The sequence below is a fragment of the Helianthus annuus genome, chromosome 7 (genome assembly GCF_002127325.2).
Source record: "Helianthus annuus cultivar XRQ/B chromosome 7, HanXRQr2.0-SUNRISE, whole genome shotgun sequence".
Taxonomy (NCBI): domain Eukaryota; kingdom Viridiplantae; phylum Streptophyta; class Magnoliopsida; order Asterales; family Asteraceae; genus Helianthus; species Helianthus annuus.
Window position 1 is genome coordinate 125,390,560 of NC_035439.2, and position 22,085 is coordinate 125,412,644.

Below are 22,085 nucleotides of genomic sequence, written 5' to 3' on the forward strand. Positions count from 1 at the left end.
TCGGGGTCGGTGATAGCTTTTTTCGGTGTATAGTCACCGATGCGGGAAGAGGAAGGAAGGAGGAGGGAGAGGGGTTTAATGGTGGGTGATATGTAAATAAATATACATATTATTAATACATATTATCCCCCATTTTATATATTTTTTGTTACAAATTCGATTGAATCGACACTTAATTGGGTTTTATTTGAATATTGTAGTTTTGGAAAGCTTGTTGGTGATTCGTTGCGGAAAACTCAAGAAAAAATAAAGTTTGTGGAAATTTTGCCCAGACATAGCTGTGTTGGTTATCTGAGTACGATGTCACACAGCTGTGTCAGCCTTGGCCACACACCCTAATCTCAGCAACAAGCAGCAATGGTCCACACAGCTATGTCACTTAACCACACAGCTGTGTGCGGCGCAGATCTGATATAACCTAATGTTTAGCTCCCATTTCATTTGTCCAACTTTGGGGGGCCAAACCCTAGTTCTTAAGTCCCAAAGAAACACTGGACTTTTGGGAGCTTCACAGGCGATTTTACAGGCTCCGGAGGCTTTGCTTTTGACCCGGATTCAAGCCACATTGTGCCGTTTAGCTCCATTACTATCCGGATTCTTAATCTTATGCTTGTTTATGGTTTGGTTTTCTAATCTTTCCATGATTTTGTTAATCTTTCAAGCATTTAGATTAATGTTTATGTATTATTGTAGCCTTTGGGCAAAAACACAACAATCCCTTGCTTGATTATAACCATTAGTGTGTTAATGTTTGTTTGTAATGACATTTGGAAGTATTTTCTGTGTTAATCTTTGATGATTAGTTTACAACCTTGTTATTGATATTGATTTCTTGATTATAAGTAATTATGTTGGATGATTGATGCTTGGTTAGTTAAGATAGTTGAAAAATGAAGCTTAATTAATCTTGTATTAGTAAACTTTGAACTTGGTTAACTAGTTTAGCTTGGTTTAAATGTATGCATCATGATACTAGAAATGGTTAGTGATTTAATAAAATGTAATTTTTGTTAATCAAGAGAGCTTGCCGTCACGTAAGGACCTTAACGGGTTAGATGGTGTCGTTATAAATTCTTGCCATGATTTGTTAGCTTAGTTAGTAGTTTAGGCCAAAATTGCTATCTTGGTGAATTATTATGCAAGATTTGTAAAATGAACTCGGTTGTGATTTAATCTAGTTTATGCTTGTCTCGGTGGTTGCATTGTGTTTATCGGTGTTGCTTTCCTTGATTAAGTGCGGTTAGAAAACTCCTAACGGATGACTAACTCATTTTTAAGAGATTTTCATAGACATTTATCAATTGCACGTTAAAGAACAATTTTAGGTGGTTAAAGTGTGTTTATCGTTTTAGCTTTCCGAATGATTGTCATGTTAGGATTCCCGAAAGGGATACTAATTGTCTTAAATTGGAAAATTGACCGAATGCTTCTAGTGCCAAAACCGACTTAGTTGACATGCTGTGGTTGTGTATTAAGCAAGGCTTTTTATCTATTATCTATTATGTTTTTATTATGTATTTGTTTACGCTTACTTTAGTTTTTATAAAATCAAACAACTTATGTTTTTAACCGGTAGTTTAGTGACAAAGGTCTAGTATTATTCATCCGCCCATTTCCTTGGATCGATACTTGGTTCTTACCGATACTTTACTACATATATGACGGGGTACACTTGCCTCTTTCGTGTGTGTTTTGATGTAAAAGTAATAATCCCTTTTATAAATTTAAAACCGAATCGTGTCTAATTTCATTGCAAAATTATGTATATATACGCACACATCAGTGGGTCTCAACCCCTTTCAACCAATCACAATTTTTTTTTAAATTCTTTACAACTCTCTAGGTGTTTAAACCATACCCTTAGATTGAGTGCAAAATGAAGAGTGGAATGTGGACTTGACATAACATGTTATTATTGGATAGAAAATTACTTAAACACCTACCCTAAAGTGATTGAACCATACCCTCCACCCTAATGCCAGAATTTTCACCTATCGATTAACCTGAAATACAAACATGATTTCATTTTTCACTAATAGCTAAGTATTATAGGGTTAATTATAGCATAGGTTATTGAATTATAATTATAAAACAATAAATCTTTTTTGAATGGTTAATTTCTTTAATCTCTGTCGTCTGTGGGACTTGAACCTAAAATCTTCCCCATTAGTTATAAAACAATAAATTATACACCATATCATCCGTCATAAACTCAAGAAAGTACCTTTTCTCCTTTTTGGAAATTATCCACCGGCTATAAATTACTTTTATCTGTTATACATTTGTAACATCCTCAACCAAAATTGCAAAACTGAATGCTCATCTTACTTACCATTCACATGTATCTTATGTATTTATGCTTTCTATTTGAATATTACTATATATTAATAAACTAATTGAAATGAATAGTGATTCTAATATTATAATAATATATTCTTCTTTTAATATTTTTATTATTTTAATATTATAATAATAGTTATTTTCTTTACTTTTAAACTCTAATCCTTTTTTTAATATCAGTGGTTGGGATAAGCTTGGTGTCAACCAGTATCGAACCAGTACTGGTATCGAAAATACCGGGACGGTCCTGTTCGGTATCAGTACATGTAATAAAATGAATAGTAATTCTATTATTATAATAATATATACTTTTTTTAATACTTTTATTATTTTAATATTATAATAATAGTTATTTTCTTTACTTTTAAACTATAATCCTTTTTTTAATATCAGGGGTTGGGATAAGCTTGGTGTCAACCGGTATCGAACCAGTATTGGTATCAAAAATACCGGGACGGTCCTGTTCGTATCAGTACATGAAGGTAAAACCGGCACTAATACAGAAAATGCCAAAAGTTGGTGCCGAATTGATATTGGAAATCTTTTAGTTCGGGAAATTTTAGTGCTGCTTACCGGTACCATTTGCTCATCCCTGATCACGGTTACCGTACGAACAACGGTATCGTACAACTTTTTTTTTTTGATTTCTTCAACTTTTAGTTTTTTCTTTTTTTAGTTTCAGGGTAGGGATGAGCTCGGTGCCAACCGATACAGAACACCGGTTACGGTATTAGGAACGCCAAAAGTTGGTACCGAATTGGTACTTAAGATCTTTCGGTTCCGCAAATTTGGTACCGTTACCCAGAACAATTGCTCATCTCTGACCACGTGTTTCATACGAACAACATCGTTACCATACAACTTTTTTGGTTGATTTTCTTTCGGTTATCTTTTAGTGTTTTTTCTACATTTCCTTTTTACTCTTGTCAGCAGTTCCGTTCGCAACACGCTCGTAGTGATTTAAAAACACATATAAACACATACTAAATAACAAAAGAAATTTGCCGCAACACGGCAAACTTCTTTAAAGCTAGTTAACTTTAATATATAGACATTCTAATGGATCTAGATCCATTAAAATATTATGTACAATGAATATAAATAGGACAAACACATGGGTTAGCTATAAGATTAGAAACATTAAAAGGGATTAATAAATACTTCAACAAAATGTGGTTATGACATAAATGACAATATAATCACGGGACCAAAGACATCCCACATAACAAGACAACACTGCTTCTCTTTCCATCACGGGTGCCCTAATCATCTCTTTTTCAATTATTGAATATATAAATTTAAAAGTATTATAATGGTATTAAATCATTACATGTTATATTACTTTATTATATGTATAGATTTTAGTACATGTTAGCTATATAAAATAATTCAGTCTCATCTATTGAAATTCAAATACAGTTTCAAAAATTTTAAATTCGATAAACCTGAAAACCGACCCGATTTATTTACAAGGGTCCTAGTGTCACATGACTTCAGAGAATTTTTTCATGTGTTCTATAGAATATAACACTCGTTATTTTTATGTGTAATATACGTACGTACGTATCTAGTCTTGCTACCAGTTCATTGCATATTTACAAAGAGTGACTACATTGGTAAAAAAAAGATCTTGGGCCCGCAAACGACTATGACATGCCTCAATAGGAGATAAACATTAAATGTGTTTACAAGCATATTTAACAAACCGGATAAAGACCAATGGGGTAGTGGTTCATTGGCAAAGACAAAACCTTTAAATATCTTAAGAGGGAGAGGTTTCAGTTTAAGTCTCACGTATGACAGGAATTAAAAAGAAATTTGTTGTTAAAAAAGAAAACCAAACGGATAAAGCATTGTATGAATATTAAATACTTTTAAACAATATTTTGTCCAATTATCATTTAATAGCACATCAAATCACAGCATAAAAGGGCATCCAACAAGCAACCCTCTTTCAACACCATCTCACCAATCATCTTTTCAAAATGGGTTCAAGAAACATGTCAAGAAGAATGCTTCCATGGTTGGCCATGATGATGGTGCTAGTAAGGGGAGACTTTGACAAAGACCAAAAACAATGTGGTGACACACTTGTTGGGCTAGCCACCTGCCTTCCTTATGTGAGTGGTGAAGCCAAGGCTCCAACCATGGACTGTTGTGCTAAGCTCAAACCAGTCTTGGACAAGAGCAAAGTTTGCTTGTGCATATTGGTCAAGGACCGTGATGAACCTAGTCTTGGTGTCAAGATCAACGGCTCCCTCGCATTGGGCTTACCCGACTCGTGTCATTTGCCTGCTAATATCACTGAGTGTCCTAGTAAGTTATCATGTACCATGTTTATATATCGCTCTCTCCAGTGACGGATCTAGAAAATCCTTATAGGGGCATGTTTATATATCGCGCTCTTTCGACAAGATCTATTGAACCATAAAATTTGTGGGTGTCGGGTATATCTTGTTTGTATGCATGCTAGTCAATTTATACAATAAACAGTATAAAGGTTATACGGTTTTTAATATATTATTAGTTCTAAAATAAACGTTAGTTAATATATACACATTTTTCTTCTTTTGATCGCCATTTTATTGTTTTCAGAACTCATGAACATGTCATACAACTCCCCAGAAGCTAAGATTTTTGAAGATTATGGTAAAAACGTCAAGAAAAGCGACAACACCACAGTGACTCCATCGGGTAACATATATGTCTTATTTTTGAAAATGTCATCTTAATGAATTTAATGATTTACCTTTTCTGTTTCATATTAAATAATTTAATATGTTAAAATTAGAAAGAAAAAAAAACAAAACGTTTAAATTTGAAAGATTATATATGTATATATAATAATTAGGTAACTTAGAGCTATGAATTTGCTGTTTTTAGATGTTTTTACTTCTGTTTATTTTTTTCTAATTTGGACGAAATGACGTAGTATACTAATTATGGAGTTATATATAACAAAAACATTGTATTTTTATATTTTCTTCATTTATCATTAATAACATTTGAATTTAAAAGATTATATATGTTTATAATTAGAAAACTTAGATCTATGAATTTGCTTTTTTTAGATGTTTTTACTTTTGTTTATTTTTTCCATTGTGGACCAAATGACGTAGTATACTAATTATGGAGGATAAAAAACCTATTATATTTTTATGCTCTTTAATTATACATATAAATAGAGAATTATCAAATACGTATTTGTATCTGTATTTTCATCATCCAAATTAATCAGAGTTTAGCTAATTAAATTTGTTTTAAAAAATGCACCCCATTGTCTTTTCTTGCACACATTAAGCAAATGTATTAGTTAATTTAACCAAAAGTAATAAAAAAACCCTATAAATAACAATTTTTGGTTCCATTACACGTTAATGTCTTGAATTACACGATACTAATTCATTCATACACATACATATGTGAAAATAAGTCCAAAACATCTATGCTAATAGATGATATACACATTTTTTTGGTTTTTCTTGCTTTTAAAAATAGACCTGATATGTAATAATTTATAAATACATCTAAAAATAGCCATTCTTTTATTTGTCTTATATCATTCATGTGATTCTAACATTATATCAATTTATATATTTTGTTTTGAAAGGTAATGGATCAAGTGGTAGCTTGAAAAATGAAGTTGGGAGAGGAAAGAAATGGTTGGTAGCTGAGAAAATCTGGGGAGCATTGTATATAATTATAATGGTTCTCTTTCAAATGGTTTAAATCATTCAACATCAAATGGCTTAAATAGTTCATGTATTGCTTTTAATATATCTACATGTCATTTTTTTCATCACTAGAGGGTTTTGCTATGTAATAATATTAATGCTTAAAATTAGTCGTTTGGTGTGAGATAGCTTTTAAGAAAATTGTCACGTTAGTGACCACTATGGTTACACATGTAGGTATGTTGTTATGATTGGAAATTTATAAAGTTTTTATCTATATATAGTCCACAAGTAACCAAACCAGAAGAAGGGTGACCCTATAATTTATTGTAGAAAAGGTGCTCTTTATATTAGCATGTTGCTTAAAGGACATTTTAGCACTACTATTTTTTTCTTATTAATAGTGTGGGGGTCGGATAATCTATCCTACACACATTTTTTTTGACACATTTTTTCTTATTAATAGTGTGGGGAAGGATAATCTATCCTACACGCATTTTTTGACACAATTTATTTTCTCATTCGTTTGGGTTGAAAATTTTTGTTTTGGTTCTTTGATGTTTACATATGTGTTTTTCTTAGTCACCGATAGGGGATTACAATTAATAGATTAATTAGAAGAGATTAAATACGATAAAAATGTATTAGATAATTTATAACACATGAAAACTAAAGAAAAAATTCAAAAAAAAAAAAAAAAGATGTTTACAAATATCTTGGATCAAGTAAGCGTTTTGTTCAAGTGAGTCATGATGGATCGTAAATTTAAATTTTGAATTAAATCGATTGATGGAGTGTATACTTGTTTTTCTCATTGGTTGGCATCTCTTGAGTTTGTCACACTTGTTTTTCTATTGGTAGGGTCTGGGGAAGATGAGATATAGATAAACTTTACCTCTATCCATATGTATAAAGAGGCTGCTTCCAAAAAGACATCCAGCTCAAAACCAAACATCAAGCAAACAATGTGAACTACAGACATAGCAATAGGACTCCACCAAACACAGAATAAGTGGTAACCGACTAACATAATAGAATAGACACAACTATAGCCCCTACAACAATATATATATACACAAAGATGATAAACACATGTAAAGTCCACCTGAAAAGTAGGAAAAATTAACCCGTAACCCAAAAATCTCAGGCACCTCATCACTCTCTCCTAAAAATCCTTAACCTTAATCCTATGTATCCACGAACTCCTATCATGGACCATGTCCTCAGAAAGGTGCAACTCTAGCAAATCCTGCCAAATCCGCTCATCCCAAGTTAGTTTGGGCCTTCCTTCGCTCCTCCTACCTTCCACAGAAAGGGCGTCCACTATTCTAACCGCATCCGTCACTGGCCTCCTCTTCACATGCCCAAACCATCTCAATCTCCCCTTCTTAATCTTACTCGATATACTAGTCACCCCTAGCCTTTCCCTAAAAACCTCATTTCTCATACGCTCTAGCTTTCTGTGCCCACACATCCACCGTAACATCCTCATTTCTGCCACCTCCATCTTGCGTGTCTGCGTTTTATTTTTTTTGTTTGATATAGCCCAACAATCCATTCCATATAACATTGCAGGTCTAACTGCAACCTTATAAATTTTTCCCTTTAATTTAGTTAGGAAACTCCTGTCACACAATACCCCAACGGCTGTTCTCCACCTACACCAGCCAACTTGGATACGATGGGCAACGTCACTATCTATCTCCCCATCCTTTTGTACAAACGATCCTAAATATTTAAACCTAGTAACCTGTGGCACCGCTTGACACCAATGGTGATTTGAGTATCTTCACGGTCGACTGCTCCACTAAAATCACAGTGGAGATACTCGGTCTTTTTGAACGACTAATTCTTAAACCTTTGCCTTCTAAAGCAACTTGCCACTCTTCTAACCTCTCGTTCAGTCGTTGTTTAGTCTCCACAACTAATACAATATCATCTGTAAAAAGCATGCACCACGGAATCGGCTCCTGTATCGAATTTGAAAACTCATCTACATGTCATTTCTTTCATCTAGAGGGTTTTGCTTATGTAATAATATTAATGCTTAAAATTAGACGTTTGGTGTGAGAGAGCTTTAAGAAAATTGCCACGTTAGTGACCACTATGGTTACACATGTGCGTATGTTGTTATGATTGGAAATTTATTAAGTTTTTATCTATATATAGTCCACAAGTAACCAAACCAGATGACCCTATAATTTATTGTAGAAAAGGTTCTATTTATATTAGCATGTTGCTTAAAGGACATTTTAGTAACTATTTTTTTCTTATTAATAGTGTGGGGTCGAATAATCTATCCTACACACATTTTTTTGACACATTTTTTCTTATTAATAGTGTGGGGAAGGATAATCTATCCTACACACATTTTTTGACACAATTTATTTTCTCATTCGTTTGGGTTGAAAATTTTTGTGTTGGGTCTTTGATGTTTACATTTTTTTTTCTTATTCACCGATAGGGGATGACAATTAATAGATTTATTGAAGAGACTAAATACGATAAAAATGTATTAGATCATTTGTAACACATAAAAACTAAAGAAAAAATTCAAAAAAAAGAAAAAAAAAAAGAAAATAGTTACAGATATCTTGGATCAAGTAAGCGTTTTGTTCAAGTGAGTCATGATGGATCGTAAATTTAAATTTTGAATTAAATCGATTGATGGAGTGTATACTTGTTTTTCTCATTGGTTGGCATCTCTCGAGTTTGTCACAGTGAGTCATGATGGATAGATCTCTTGAGTTGTAAGAAAAAAAAAATAGATTAGAGAATGCCTAACTTACCCTTTTTTTTAGTTAACTTCCATTTTACTCTATATGATTTGGTCATTTTAACGGTTTTGTCCCAATAGTATAAAAATAGTCATTTTCCTCCCTGAATTTTCTAACTTATCGTCATTTTGTTCCCCGTCTCTAACTCCATCCAAAAAATCCATTAACTAGAAGGGTATTTTGGTAATTTTATAGATAAAAGCAAGGGGCCTGTAAGTTTTTTCACCTAAATAAACCTATAACTTGTTTATTTACATGTATATAAGTAATTATTTTCTGATCACCCATCTTTCCAACCACTTTCTACTGCCCACAACCATCCACCACCACCTGCAACTACCACCTGCCGACCACGACTACCGCGACAATTAACTAAACGTTTTAATTGAGTTAGAGTCAGGGAGTAAACTACCAAAATGCCCCTACTTTTAATTGAACGTTTTAACTGAGTTAGATCCAGTGAGCAAACTGGCGATAAACTCGAAAGATCAGGGAGGAAAATGGCTATTTTTAAACTATTGGAGTGAAACTGTTAAAATGACCAAACCACAGAAAGCAAAACAAAAGTTAATTCAACCAAAAAATTTCAAATTTACCCATTTTAAGCAGTAACTTTATTCTTTTCCCTTTTATTTCGTTTTTTTTCTTAAGATCTTACTTCTTTTCCAGTTTTTTGTTTTATTTTTTTGCATTTGTTTATCAGACTTTTTTTTCGTTCAGTATATCGAAAGCTATTCTAAAAGAAAAAAACATACACAATCTAAAAAACAAGAACATTACCCTATGCTAATGAATTCAATAAACCAACCAAGATTTATTGAACAAAAATATATATATGCGCAGAGTCAAAACAGTAGAAATCAAGTGATCAACACATCTCTCTAATTATACCAACACATAATGAGAAACTATGAACACCAAGGCATCTCTCGACCACCATCTCCGCTAACTACTTCCGCTGCCTTCGTTAATCATCTGTAGACCTTTCACATTCAAATTCATTTGTTTTTGTTGCACACCTTATATTTGTTGCTCCATCTAGGCCCGGTTCAACGTTTTTGGAGGTTCTAAGCAAACAACAACGTCGAGACCTTGTTGAATTAGAATAAAGAAAACCATCAATTGAGATTTGAGACATTAAATAAGCACGGCGATGATTTTTCCTAATGTCGGCCCTAATTTCGACCAATCCGCAATCCGTTTCACATTGGGTACTCAAAAGACGCTGCAAATAACCAGTGTTGGTATGTTGCGGCGCTGCTTTTGGATTATGAAATGAAGTGTGCATGGACACTGGAGTAAAATCCTGTGATTAGAAACGTTGTTTAAATGGAACAAAAACAAGTCTAATATATTAAAAAAAAATAAGTAAGAGACTCTTCTTTTTGGTGGGCTAAGCCGATAAGCCCAACGGGCCAGCTTTGCTTCCATCATCCATTCATTTTGGGCTGCCAGTTGGGCCTAGTCGAAGTTGGGCCCGGTTCATTGTTCATAACAGAAACCAAACCACCATCATCACCCATCAGAAAATCAGAGAGATCAGATCAACCATCTTTAATCCTCCAAACCACCGAATGTAAACCCAAATTGACAATGAAGTCATCAATTTCCAACACAAGAATCATTCTTCAAACAGCAATTGCATCAAGACTCATTCTACTAACCCTAACACTCATCTGGAGATCAATCATCAACCCATACGACACTTCAGCTTCAATGAACCCCAACTGCCTCTCCACCACCACCACCACCACCGCCCCCACCGTCGTATTCCCCCGCATCGCCGCCTCTGTTGAAAACGGCGTCGTATGGGACAGCGTGTACTTTGTTAGAATTGCTCAATGTGGTTATGAATATGAACAGACTTATGCTTTCTTGCCTCTTTTTCCGGCTTTTATCTTGATCTTGTCTCGAACAGGTTAGTTTTTTTTTTCAGTTTTTTTTTAGTTTTTGGTTTATGGGTTTTGGTGTTTTGGTTTAAAGTTAGGATCTTTTGATGTTTTTGACTCTTTTTTTTGTCAATTTCAAGCAATTTATGTCTTTTTTATGTGTGTTTTTGATGATTTTGATGAATGTGATGATGAATTTAGTTAGTATTCTAATTTTTATAAGATATATAATTTTTATATTTATTTTTTAATAATTCCGCCTCGGGCTTACGCCTCGGTTCGCCTCGAGGCTTACGCCTTGTGAGGCGAAGGGAAAAAGCCTCGGAACTCGTTTCTGTTTTTTTAAACCTTGGTTATAAATGTTCAAAATAGAACTGTATTTTAAATGTTATGATAAAGAGGGATGATATGATTTTGGTATCACATTTCTGCTTTTGAATTTTAAAACTAAGGTCAATGACTCAATTATCAGTTTTCTGCGGTATGATTAGCGACTGAAGTTGGCCTTTTATTCCCTCTAGTGTTTAGAATCTCTATTTCTAAATTTGAATCCTAACCTGGTTGACATTGAGAGCTATGTTGTCAAAAGCCCCCTAGGCGCTCAGGCGAGTGCACTAAATGCGCTGCGTTCTTAAAGGTGAGGTTTCAGGCTCTCAGGCGCTGCTTCAATGTTAATTATCTAAGACCTCTAAAAATGGTATTTTGTACTATGTGCCTAGCTTAAAAAAGCCCTCGCTTTTTAAGCGCCTAAGCTCTTGGCTCCAGGCATGGCCTATGTGCCTTGAATGTGCCAGCTTTTGTATGTAGTTAATATCTATCGGTGATATATCGGTTATCGGTCCCTTGGTATAATATCGGTGCAAAATATCAGTCAGAATATCGGTATCGATATTATTGGTGATATTGACCGATATATCACCGTTTTCCCGATATCAATACCTTTCTTCTTAGTTTTACCATTCGTCTTTCTTCTTATTGCGGCTATTAGTGAAATAAGATAATCATGGTCCTTAGTAGTTGAATTTTGCTCATTCAAAGTATCTTCTTTTAGTTGAATTTACGGGCATTCATGTTGATCTGTAATGACTGATGAAAGCTATGTAATTATTTTAACATGCAGTTTTTCAGCCTTTAATTCCCCTTATTGGAGATAGAGCTGTGTTAGCATTGTCTGGGTATTTTGTTAGCAACGTCGCATTCGTTTTTGCTGCACTGTTTCTTTACAGGTATCTGTCTTAACCCTACATCAAAGGCCAAAAAAATATCTAAGGCCTTACAAAACGGGTTTAAAAAACCTCGGCCTAATCCCATCGAAAGACCCTTTGCATACAATAAAGAAGACCTAAATAGTTTTAGACACCTTTTCATAGTTATTAATAGCGCTCATAGCTAGCACTATAGCGAATAGCATGGCGTAGCATTCATGTGTCGCTATTTGATTTTGGCCCTTCAATAGCAGGCAAATAGCGGGATTTTAGTTTTTTTTTTCTTCTTTAATATAAATAGCGGGATTTTATAGGTATAGAATAGCAGGATTTTAGGTTTTTTGTTAACAATACATATAAAACAGCGTATAAAACAGCTTATTTGGATGTAATATACACATATAAAATATTTCTAAAATTTTCTCCTAGTGTGTCGCTAAACATAAAATAGCACCTGCTATTTCATCGCTATCGCTACTTAGCGTATAGGTAACTTGTCATTATCGTCCACTATTCGCTATCAATAATAAGTGTGTCAATTTCAGCTTGTCACACTTCCAGGTAATAATTATCACACATTGTGTTCTTTCCTTGACGGTTTTCTTGTTAACTTTCTCGTTATAGGCTTTCTGTTATTGTTCTGAAGGACCCCGAAGCATCATTGCGAGCATCAATCTTGTTTTGCTTCAATCCCGCATCTATATTCTATTCATCCATGTACTATCCTTAATCTCAACTTCCAATATTCAACGAAAAAAGTTTTGACCGTGATACGAAACTACTACTTTTCTTTCGCAGTTACTCTGAGAGCTTGTACGCACTATTATCTATAGGAGGCCTATACTTTTTACTGTCGGGTTCAAACAATTTAGCATCCCTCTGGTTCGCTCTCTCCGGTTGTGCAAGATCAAATGGGGTGCTAAACGCAGGGTATATCGGTTTTCAGACTATGCATCGGGCTTACGATGCTTTGTTTCTTCAAAAGAACCTAATTGTAAGCTTACTTGTTCTAGTTTTTATTAGGCCTGTAAACGAACCGAATGAACATAAACGCGGGCATGTATGTGTTCGTTCGTTGAACTTTAACCGAACACGAACGTATAATCGAACACATTTTTTTTGTTCATGTTCGTTCATCAAGAAAATGAGCATGTTCGTGTTCGTTTAAAACCTAAACAAAAAGTTCACGAACATAGACAAACAAACTTATACGAACATAACTTGATAAACATAACGAACACAAATGAACATAATTGACCAAACATAAACGAACATAAATTAGTTTTTATTTATATAAATTAGTGATTAATTACGATAAGTTTAACTCGAAAGCCCACTTTATATTACTAGGAAGTCCAATTACTAATTCGTTATTTTTATATAAGTAGTTGGAAATCCCGTTTGATGTTTATATATAATTGTAACTATTTATGTAGTGTGAGGTTCATTGGGGAACAGTGGGGAACTGACTCAAACGAACTCCGATTGGACTCATTCCAGCGGCGTTGGAACCGGCTCGTCGAACCCTAACTAGGATCTCTTAACCCTAAACCCTAAATCATAACCCCTAAACCCTAGATATATTAGGGTTTGGCTTTTAGGGTTTTGCTTTAGGGTTTAGTTTTAGGGTTTAGCTTTAGGGTTTAGTGTTTAGCTTTAGTGTTTAGCTTTAGGGTTTAGCTTTAGGGTTTAGCTTTAGGTTTAGCCTTTAGGGTTTAGCTTTTAGGGTTTATAGGTTAGATTTTACGGTTTAGCTTAGGTTTTACCTCATTTTTAGCTGTAGGGTTTAGAGTTTAGGAGTTAGTATTTAGGGTTTAGGGTTAAGAGATCCTAGTTAGGGTTCGACGAGCCGGTTCCAACGCCGCTGGAATGAGTCCAATCGGAGTTTGTTTGAGTCAGTTCCCCGCTGTTCTCCACTTTTTTAGTGTTCCCCAATGAACCTTCCCCTATTTATGTATTTATAAAAAATTAAACCAACGTAAATAAATGAACATAAACGAACGCTCACGAATATAAATGAAGGAACAAAACGTGTGTTCATGTTCCTTCGTTTAATTAAATGAACAAAAAAAATTGTTCTTGTTCGTTCGTTTATTTAAATAGACGCACGTAAACGAACTTCCCACCGAACAGTGTTCATTTACAGGCCTAGTTGTTATTGTACATGTTTCCAATCTCACTTGAAAAATATATTTTTTAATTTATTATCCGTCTATGCAGTTGGCGTTTCGGGTTCTTATAACTGGATTTTTGCGTTGCGTGTTTATTTTCATTCCGTTTGTTGCTTTTCAAGCATACGGATACTATAACCTGTGTGCCGGACGCGATCCGGAAACATCAAGGCCTTGGTGTAAAGCGAAGATTCCTCTGCTTTACAATTTTATTCAAAGTCATTACTGGTATGTAATATGTTTATGTTATTTTTAACTTTCGATAATCGCTAATTCGCGTAAATGATCTCGTGTTAATAATCTTTTTTGATGTTAGGGGCGTTGGTTTTCTACGATATTTTCAGTTTAAACAGTTGCCGAATTTTCTTCTTGCATCACCGATACTTTCAATGGCAGTCTGCTCAATTATCTATTATGTGAAGCTACAGCCTACGGTTTTCTTTTCACTCGGTTTTCAAGTTGACCCGAAAACCGCTTCTTTTTTGGAGACGCAAACATCAACAGTAAGTCGAGGTATGAATCTGAACCATGAATTCTGCAAGTTACGCCTTTTATCTATTTATAAAATTTTGAGTAAAATGCCAGTTTCGTCCCTATGGTTTGGACAGTTTTGCGACTTTCGTCCAACGGTTTGTTTTTCCGCATCTGGATCCAAAAGGTTTGAAATCTTGCCATTTTCATCCGGCTCGTTAACTCCATTCATTTTTCTCCGTTAAGTCAGAGGTATTTTCGTCTTTTTACCTATATTATTTTTGTTTTTTATTTAGCAAAGGTATATTTTAAATACTTGTACATTATGCCAAATGCGTGTACATAAAGTGAAAAAGACTGAATTACCCTTTAAGTTAACAAAAAAGACGGGAATACCATTGATTTAATGGAGAAAAATGGATGGAGTTAACGAGCTGGATGAAAATGGCAAGATTTCAAACCTTTTGGATCCAGGTGCGAAAAAACAAGCTTTTGGACGAAAGTCGCAAAACTGACCAAACCTCAGGGACGGAAATGGCATTTTACTCTAAAATTTTCTTCTGATCATTGTTGTTCAAACAGAAGACCAGGCTCTTAGAAGGAGAAAACACAGCAAACAAGAAGTGGGGCCTACCGCGCTCTCCACAGATAGTGTACCAGTTGAAAAATTAGAAAGATTTTCGATTATCATCGTCCCGTTTGTTTTACACTTGGGTTTCATGGTGGCCACAGCATTTTTTGTCATGCATGTCCAGGTAAATTGCAACTTTTTTCATATATACATAAGAGGGTTGTTCAACACGAAATTGGTTTTAAAGTAGAGGAAAAACCGTATAAACACGTGTTTATTGCTTTTTAATTGTGATACATAAGGTGGTTACAGTCTGTTATCTCTCTAGCTACATCTGGAGGTGAACACAAAACCGGTTAACCGAACCCGTTCGGAACCGAAATTGTATAAAGCGGTTCAGTTTGCTATACAAACCGTAGGTTTGGGACGGGTTCCTATTCTCCACACCAAAAACTGAACCAAACCAGTTTTTGGCCAAACCGGTTTGGAAAAAGACTGGTCCATTTATTTAATAAAAGAGTAAATTGTCATTTTAGTCCCTGAGGTTTGGTCCAAATTGCCATTTTAGTCCAAATAGTTTTTTTCTCCTTTGGGTCCCTGACTTTTCCATTTTCTTGCCATTTTGATCACATTGCCTAACTCAGTCTAAAAATCTGGTTATAACCAGTGGTATTTTTGGCATAACTGTTGTGTAGTGATAACCAAGGGTAGTTTACAACATAATTTATAAACCTCCTAATAATATAATGCCAAAACTACCACTAATTATAACCTGGTTTTTAGAATAAGTTAGGCAATGTGATCAAAATGGCAAGAAAAAGGAAAAGTCAGGGACCCAGAGGAGAAAAAAAACTATTTTGACTAAAATGACAATTTGGACAAAAACTCAGGGACTAAAATGGCAATTTACTCTTAATAAAATGTTATTTTATTGATTTTAAAAAATATATATATAAAAAAAAGGGTCCAATTTATTTAATAAATTGTTATTTTATTGAGTTTTTAAAAAAATATTAAAAAAACCGGTTATTATTATCTTAAAATAGTTCAAAAACTATAAAAAAAAATCGCATTTTATGTTTTTTATTTAACTCTTGTCGTAAAAACGGTTAAAAAGGGTGCGCAATAACCGAAACTGGGCCGGAACCCGGAACCAAACCTTTGGCCAAGAACCAGCAAAAAAAAACCCGTTTCGGTTCCTAAAAAACGATATGTTCATCTTTAGCTACACCCTGTCGGCAGTGCGTACAAGTGTTTTAAACGGTTTTTGTGGTTCTCTACTTAAAATCATTGTGTATTGAACACGCCACTACACGCATATACGTTTATCTGTACATGTATACATATATGAAAAACAAATTCTTATGTGTTAATAATAATAATAATATGATTTGTTACAGGTTGCTACACGGTTTTTGTCATCAAGCCCACCAATCTATTGGTTTGCTTCATATGTATTAACATCTCACAAAGGCTGGGGATACTTGATTTGGGGCTACTCTGCAGCCTACATCCTCATTGGCACTCTACTTTTCTCAAACTTCTACCCATTCACTTAGAAATTTCACAACTTGTAACAGTATAACAATCTTTGACACAACTCAAATTTTGATGATTAAATGAAAATGTATATGTACATTATGTTACACACAACACGATGATCAAACAGAAGGACCCGATCTAAGAACTCTTTCCAACTTTTCAGCTCTAGCGTAATCACTTTCCGAGAGCGGGCCAGCTGGGAACGGAGTGATCTCGACAACCAAATGCGGTGTTGGGAGCTCATCAAACAACGCTCTCACGTTGTTGCAGCATACGCTTTCTCCATGAGCGCTCTCTCGTCTAATTTGACAACCCTGCAAAACTTTACTTTTTAGCTATGCGGTTAATGTGGTAAAAAATCGGATATCAATCAAGGACCCTTATTTGAGATATGGGTTATTGCGGTGGGATATCGGTAATTTTATTATCATGTTGTATTTATATATATATATAGCAATTTAACACTAGCAATTCAGTATACTCTCCTACCATTAACAAATTAACCTTCTGCAACTTGCAAAACACTAACAATTGTAGCAAGTAAGAACTAATTAAGACCTAAAACACTAACATTTAACATTAACAATTAAGACTTAAAACACTAATAGCAGCAGAAGAAAGACGAATGGTAGAACTAAGAAGAAAAGGTACTAATATCGGGAAAATCGGTGATACATCGATCAATATCGTCGATAATATTTAGCACTGATATCTCACCAGGGTACCGATAACCGATATATCGGCGATATTAACTGCTTAGCTTTTTAGAACATTGTTTATTAAATTTAGAAAAGAAACATGAACAAAAAACGGTTAGTAACCTTGTGAGAGGTGGCGTCTCTGAAGTGATCGTCGTCTGAAAGTAAGGAGGCTACGGCTTTTAGAAGCCGACGCCCCTCGGTTTTCGATTGGACTCTGTAGTTTCGTCGAAGCGTACCCTTTGTCGTCGGGTGCCATTTGCTAACTAGTTTTCTTTTATCTGCTGCTTCTTTCTCTACCAGTAAGGAAATCAAGAATTAACTTCCTATATAATTCTTTTAGTGAAATGTTGACTAAATCTATTAGATTTGAATATTTCATCCAAAACAAGATAAATATATCATTATAAACCTGTTATTAGATTACATTTTCTTTATAATGATCATTATTAAATATATCATTATAAACATCTGATTAAATAAAACAAACCTGGGTTCTGCTTGAACTTTTCAAACCATTTGGAGAAACCCAAATCATCACCATCAGTCTCAAGCTCTACAAAACAAAATCATCAACAAATTATCAAAAAAAAAAAAAATCACACACAATAAACACCTTTTAGTTCACAAAACATGTGCCTCAAACAATGTAATTAATTCCTAATCTACTTATGAAAAAAAACCCATTAAATTTCTACAAAATGGGTATTTCATAAACAAAAAAAGTTAGGATTTTTACTGGCAAAAAGGTAATTCTTGAAATCATGAATACAATGATGCATTACACTTCTACAAAATCAACAATAAATCAAGACCAAATAAGTAATACATAAAACCCCATGTTTATATGTCTCTCTGTGTGTATTAACTATAAAACATCATTAAAAAAAAAAAAAAAAAAAAAAAAAAAAAAAAAAAAAACCTGATGTGGATGAAACTGAGAGTGGATTAGAAGGGGATCCAGCCAAGCCAGCTTTCAACAGGGCATAAAATATGCACACTCTACCAGCCCACAATACAGGGGCTTCAATCAATGAACTTTTGATGCATGATCTTTGAACCCCAGATGTGAACCCACAAACTGATGAACAACCCTTGATTTTTGTACCAAAAAAGGGCAGCCCGGAAGGGGGGAAAAGGGTTTTGGGCAGAAGTGAAGAAGTGGTGGTGAGATGGTGGTTTTTTGGGGTGAAGATGTGTGCACAAGTAGGGGTGTTTAGAAGCATGTTCTTGAACAAGTAAGAGGAATCTTGGTTTGGATTAAGAATGTGAAAGTGTTGAGAGTTTCAGTGATTCATGTAGCGACATTGAGTAGAGTTTAAGATGGCTTTTGGGTGCCTTCTAGTTTTATGTTTGTCACATTTCACCCTCTTGTTCTGTTTTGTTTTGCATTTAACACCATAGTTCACCAAGGTTTTTGTTTTTGTTTTGTGTTTTTTGGCTGTTATAAGATTATAGATATTTCTTACAGCCTTGTTGCTTGCAGGGGCGGACCTAGCCTTAACCGGGGGGTAACCTCCGCTACGGCTTGGCTCGGAAAAATTTGACGTTTTTAGTGTAAATTTTGGAAAAATTTGATGTTTTTTCGATTTCGTTACGGCTTATTTATAACACGTTACGGCTTGGCGTGAATCCTAGATCCGCCACTGGTTGCTTGTATGATATAACAATGAGATTTGTTTTTATGTTATAAGATAAATATAATATAAAGTTCTATAACAATATATATAAAATGATGGAAATTTTATGGTTTGTTTCAAAAATTGAAATTGTTGATGAATGATCTAATCTTATACAAAAGGGGCTATTTTATATAGTCCTTCTATAAATTTGTAAAGTTGCATATTTTTTTTTTCAAATCTTACTTGAAGAACATTTTACATTATGCATTGAACCATGGCCGACCTCGGTTAAGGGCGAGGTGGACAACTAACCCAAGGCGGGCAAGAAAGTTTACACACACACACATATAGAAAAAGTGTATCGTACAATTGGCCTTAACGTACATTACGTACGCGATTAGAAATCGCACGTTATAAACTGGAAAATAGTCCAAACCACAGGGACTAAAATGGCATTTAACTCATAAAGAGGTGGATATCATGATCTCAAAAGATGGAGGGCTGAATTGTCAGTTTTTAAAACAATAGAGATGCAACATGGACATTTATTAAAGTTAAGGGGTCTGTTGTATCAACCCCTATTATTGGTTACTGAGTACCGAGCTTTCATTTCATACAAGAGAAAGCAGATATTTACGACGTCGTTCCGTGATCTTATCCACTCGTGTATGAAAAATACAAAAACGAGATTTAAAATTCTTATAATATTTCCCCAATTTAAAATGACGGTATCATCGTGGTTTCCGACCGTACCATAATAAAACACCTTTAGATATGATGATAAGATCACCTAGGGGAAGGTTCAAATAAAAACCACTAGTTATTGTGAAAACTAGAAAACTAACTAAAACCCACTAAAAATGAGGGGGGAAGACTTTTAATGAAGGAGGGTAAAATTGGAACAAAAAATATATAACTTTTCAAACATTTCCCATTTCTCCATACGTTATCATTTTAAAACAAAAATGGCACCATAAGATCACAAATTTTCTTATCTTTCATTCAAGTATATTCGAGCATATTTTTTATGACATAAAAAAAGATTTATGGTGTCGTCTTGTTTTCAATACTATTATTATAGTAATGCACATGTGCAATATAACATGTACTACAATGTGCATTACATGCTTAAAATTAGCTTTTTGATTCTAGTTTAGCTTTTAGGGTTAGTTTTTTTGGAGGTTTAGAATTATGATTAGGTTTTTGGGTGTGGGGGGGAGGGGGGTTTAGGTTTTTGGGGGGTGGGGGTGGGGGGGTTAGGTTTTTTTCGGGTTTATGTTTAGGGTTTAGTTTTAGGTTTTCGGGAGGGTGGGGGGTGGGGGGTTTAGGTTTTTTTTTTTTTTTTTTGGGGGGGGGGGGGGGGGTTAGGCTTTTGGTGGGAGGGTGAATTTAGGTTTTTTTTTTTGGGGGGGAGGGGTTTAGGTTTTTGGGGGGTGTCGGTGGGGGTGGGTTAAGTGGTTTAGGCTTTCCGTATTAGTGCACATGTGCAGTACAACCAAATTTTTTTTTTTTGAAATTTTTTTCCATATATAAAAAGTAGCGATTTTTCTAAAAAAGATTGTAAAAAAAAAAAATTTGTATGTTTTTTAGGTTTTTTTAGGCTTTTTTAGTTAGTTTTCGAGTTTTCACAATAAAAGTGGTTTTCATTTGAACCATCCCCAGATCACCTATTCCGTTATTTATTCAAAAAAATATATTTCATGGTGGGTTTAAAACGTACATAAAATTAAGAAAATCGTGATGTTACGAAATAAAATCACGTTCGGATGGTATATTTAAAAGTCATGAAAAAACTTACGTCAGATCAAGTTATTTGAACAATGTTATACTAAAACGTATATAAAGATTAGTACGTAGACCGTGTATTATAGCGTGCATTTTAAACATAAATAAAAGAAGTAAGTTGCAATGGTGTATTTAGAGATGAGCGTCGGGCCGTTTAAAAAAAACCGAACAGTTTAAAAAAACGTTTAAAACCATCGGTCGGTTTAAAAACAATGTTATAAAAGTTAATGTCAAAACGTAGATAAAACTAACTCGAGTGGAGTGTTGATATAAAAAAATGAAACTCTTAAGAAAATCACGTAACAGAAGTTTCAAGCTCAAAATGATAACTTTATTAAAGTTTAAAAGTTGTGGGGTAGCCCACTTAGTAGTAGGGGTGTTCAAAAAACTCGTGGCTCACGGCTCGCTCGAAAAAAGCTCGGCTCGAAATTGGTTTGGTTGTAAACGAGCCAGCTCGGCTCGGCTCGAATTGTAAACGAGCCAGCTCGGCTCGGCTCGAATTGTAAACGAGCCGAGCTCGAGCTTGGCCTGGCTCGGCTCGTGAGCTGGCTCGATAAGATTTACATCCTTAATTTTTTTTGTCCCACATCGCTTAGAAAACAAAAACTAAGTGAGTATTTCCCTTATAAAATGAGGTAAAGACAATGTACAAAGTGAATTAACTATTTATACTTGCATATTTAGCCATATAGTTAAATTAAATGGCAATTATGGCCCTTAGTCTATGAAGAAATTTATTTTTAAGGGCTTTTTAAGTAGTAAATTTTGCGGTTCTTTGTTAGTTCGAGCTAGATCGAGCTGAGCTGGCTCGAATTCTAATCGAGTCGAGCTCGAGCCTCAAATCTCAGCTCGATTTGAAATTCGAGCTCGAGCCGAGCCAGCTCGAACCGAGTTCGAGCCGAGCTCGAGCTGGGTCTAGCTTGGCTCGTTTACAGCCCTACTTGGTAGAGGCATATAACTCTTATATAGCTAACCACCACTAGTGCTCTAGCGGTGGCCACCGGTATTTAAGTTCCACATATGGTGGGCCCGCATGAGTTTTCTCCTCCAGGTCTCAAGTTCGAGTCTGGGTGATAGGGGTTCCTAATTGAGGGGTTTAGATTGGGGATCTATTGTGCGAGTGGGCTCTATAGCGCGGACCCGATTAAGACAACGTATGCTAGACCTCCGGATATTCGCGAATAATTCACACCTTTAAAAAAAATATATAACTCTTATAGGGGAGGTTCTAGGTTCAAACCTACGTAAAAAGGAATAATTTGAAATTATTGGTGTAAAAATGGTAACATTAGTCATTTTCAAAAGTTGTGTAATTGGTTTTTATAAAAAGTGAAATATAA

The 22,085-nt window shown here is 34.7% G+C and overlaps 3 protein-coding genes across 4 annotated transcripts; 2 read left to right on the plus strand and 1 right to left on the minus strand.

The window, feature by feature from the left end:
• Positions 1 to 4,274: 4,274 nt before the first annotated feature.
• Positions 4,275 to 6,291, plus strand: LOC110868466 (protein YLS3). Its single transcript, XM_022117624.2, has 3 exons — positions 4,275 to 4,656; positions 4,936 to 5,034; positions 5,951 to 6,291. The coding sequence occupies exons 1-3, from the start codon at positions 4,326 to 4,328 to the stop codon at positions 6,067 to 6,069; spliced, it is 549 nt and encodes a 182-aa protein (XP_021973316.1). The 5' UTR covers positions 4,275 to 4,325; the 3' UTR covers positions 6,070 to 6,291.
• Positions 6,292 to 10,306: 4,015 nt separating this feature from the next.
• On the plus strand, positions 10,307 to 16,736 carry LOC110868467 (GPI mannosyltransferase 2). 2 transcript variants are annotated; one of them, XM_022117626.2, is made up of 8 exons: positions 10,307 to 10,709; positions 11,801 to 11,906; positions 12,510 to 12,602; positions 12,684 to 12,879; positions 14,106 to 14,284; positions 14,373 to 14,569; positions 15,110 to 15,282; positions 16,499 to 16,736. In XM_022117626.2, exons 1-8 carry the CDS (start codon positions 10,385 to 10,387, stop codon positions 16,655 to 16,657), a joined length of 1,428 nt encoding a protein of 475 aa, XP_021973318.1. In that variant the 5' UTR covers positions 10,307 to 10,384; the 3' UTR covers positions 16,658 to 16,736. The 2 variants fall into 2 exon arrangements, with proteins under 2 accessions (XP_021973318.1, XP_021973319.1); XM_022117627.2 differs by having other exon boundaries at positions 15,113 to 15,282.
• LOC110868468 lies at positions 16,629 to 18,639 on the minus strand. Its single transcript, XM_022117628.2, has 4 exons — positions 18,261 to 18,639; positions 17,829 to 17,894; positions 17,462 to 17,634; positions 16,629 to 16,954 (listed from the first exon to the last, which is right to left on the minus strand). The coding sequence occupies exons 1-4, from the start codon at positions 18,562 to 18,564 to the stop codon at positions 16,760 to 16,762; spliced, it is 738 nt and encodes a 245-aa protein (XP_021973320.1). The 5' UTR covers positions 18,565 to 18,639; the 3' UTR covers positions 16,629 to 16,759.
• Between the last annotated feature and the right edge of the window lie 3,446 nt (positions 18,640 to 22,085).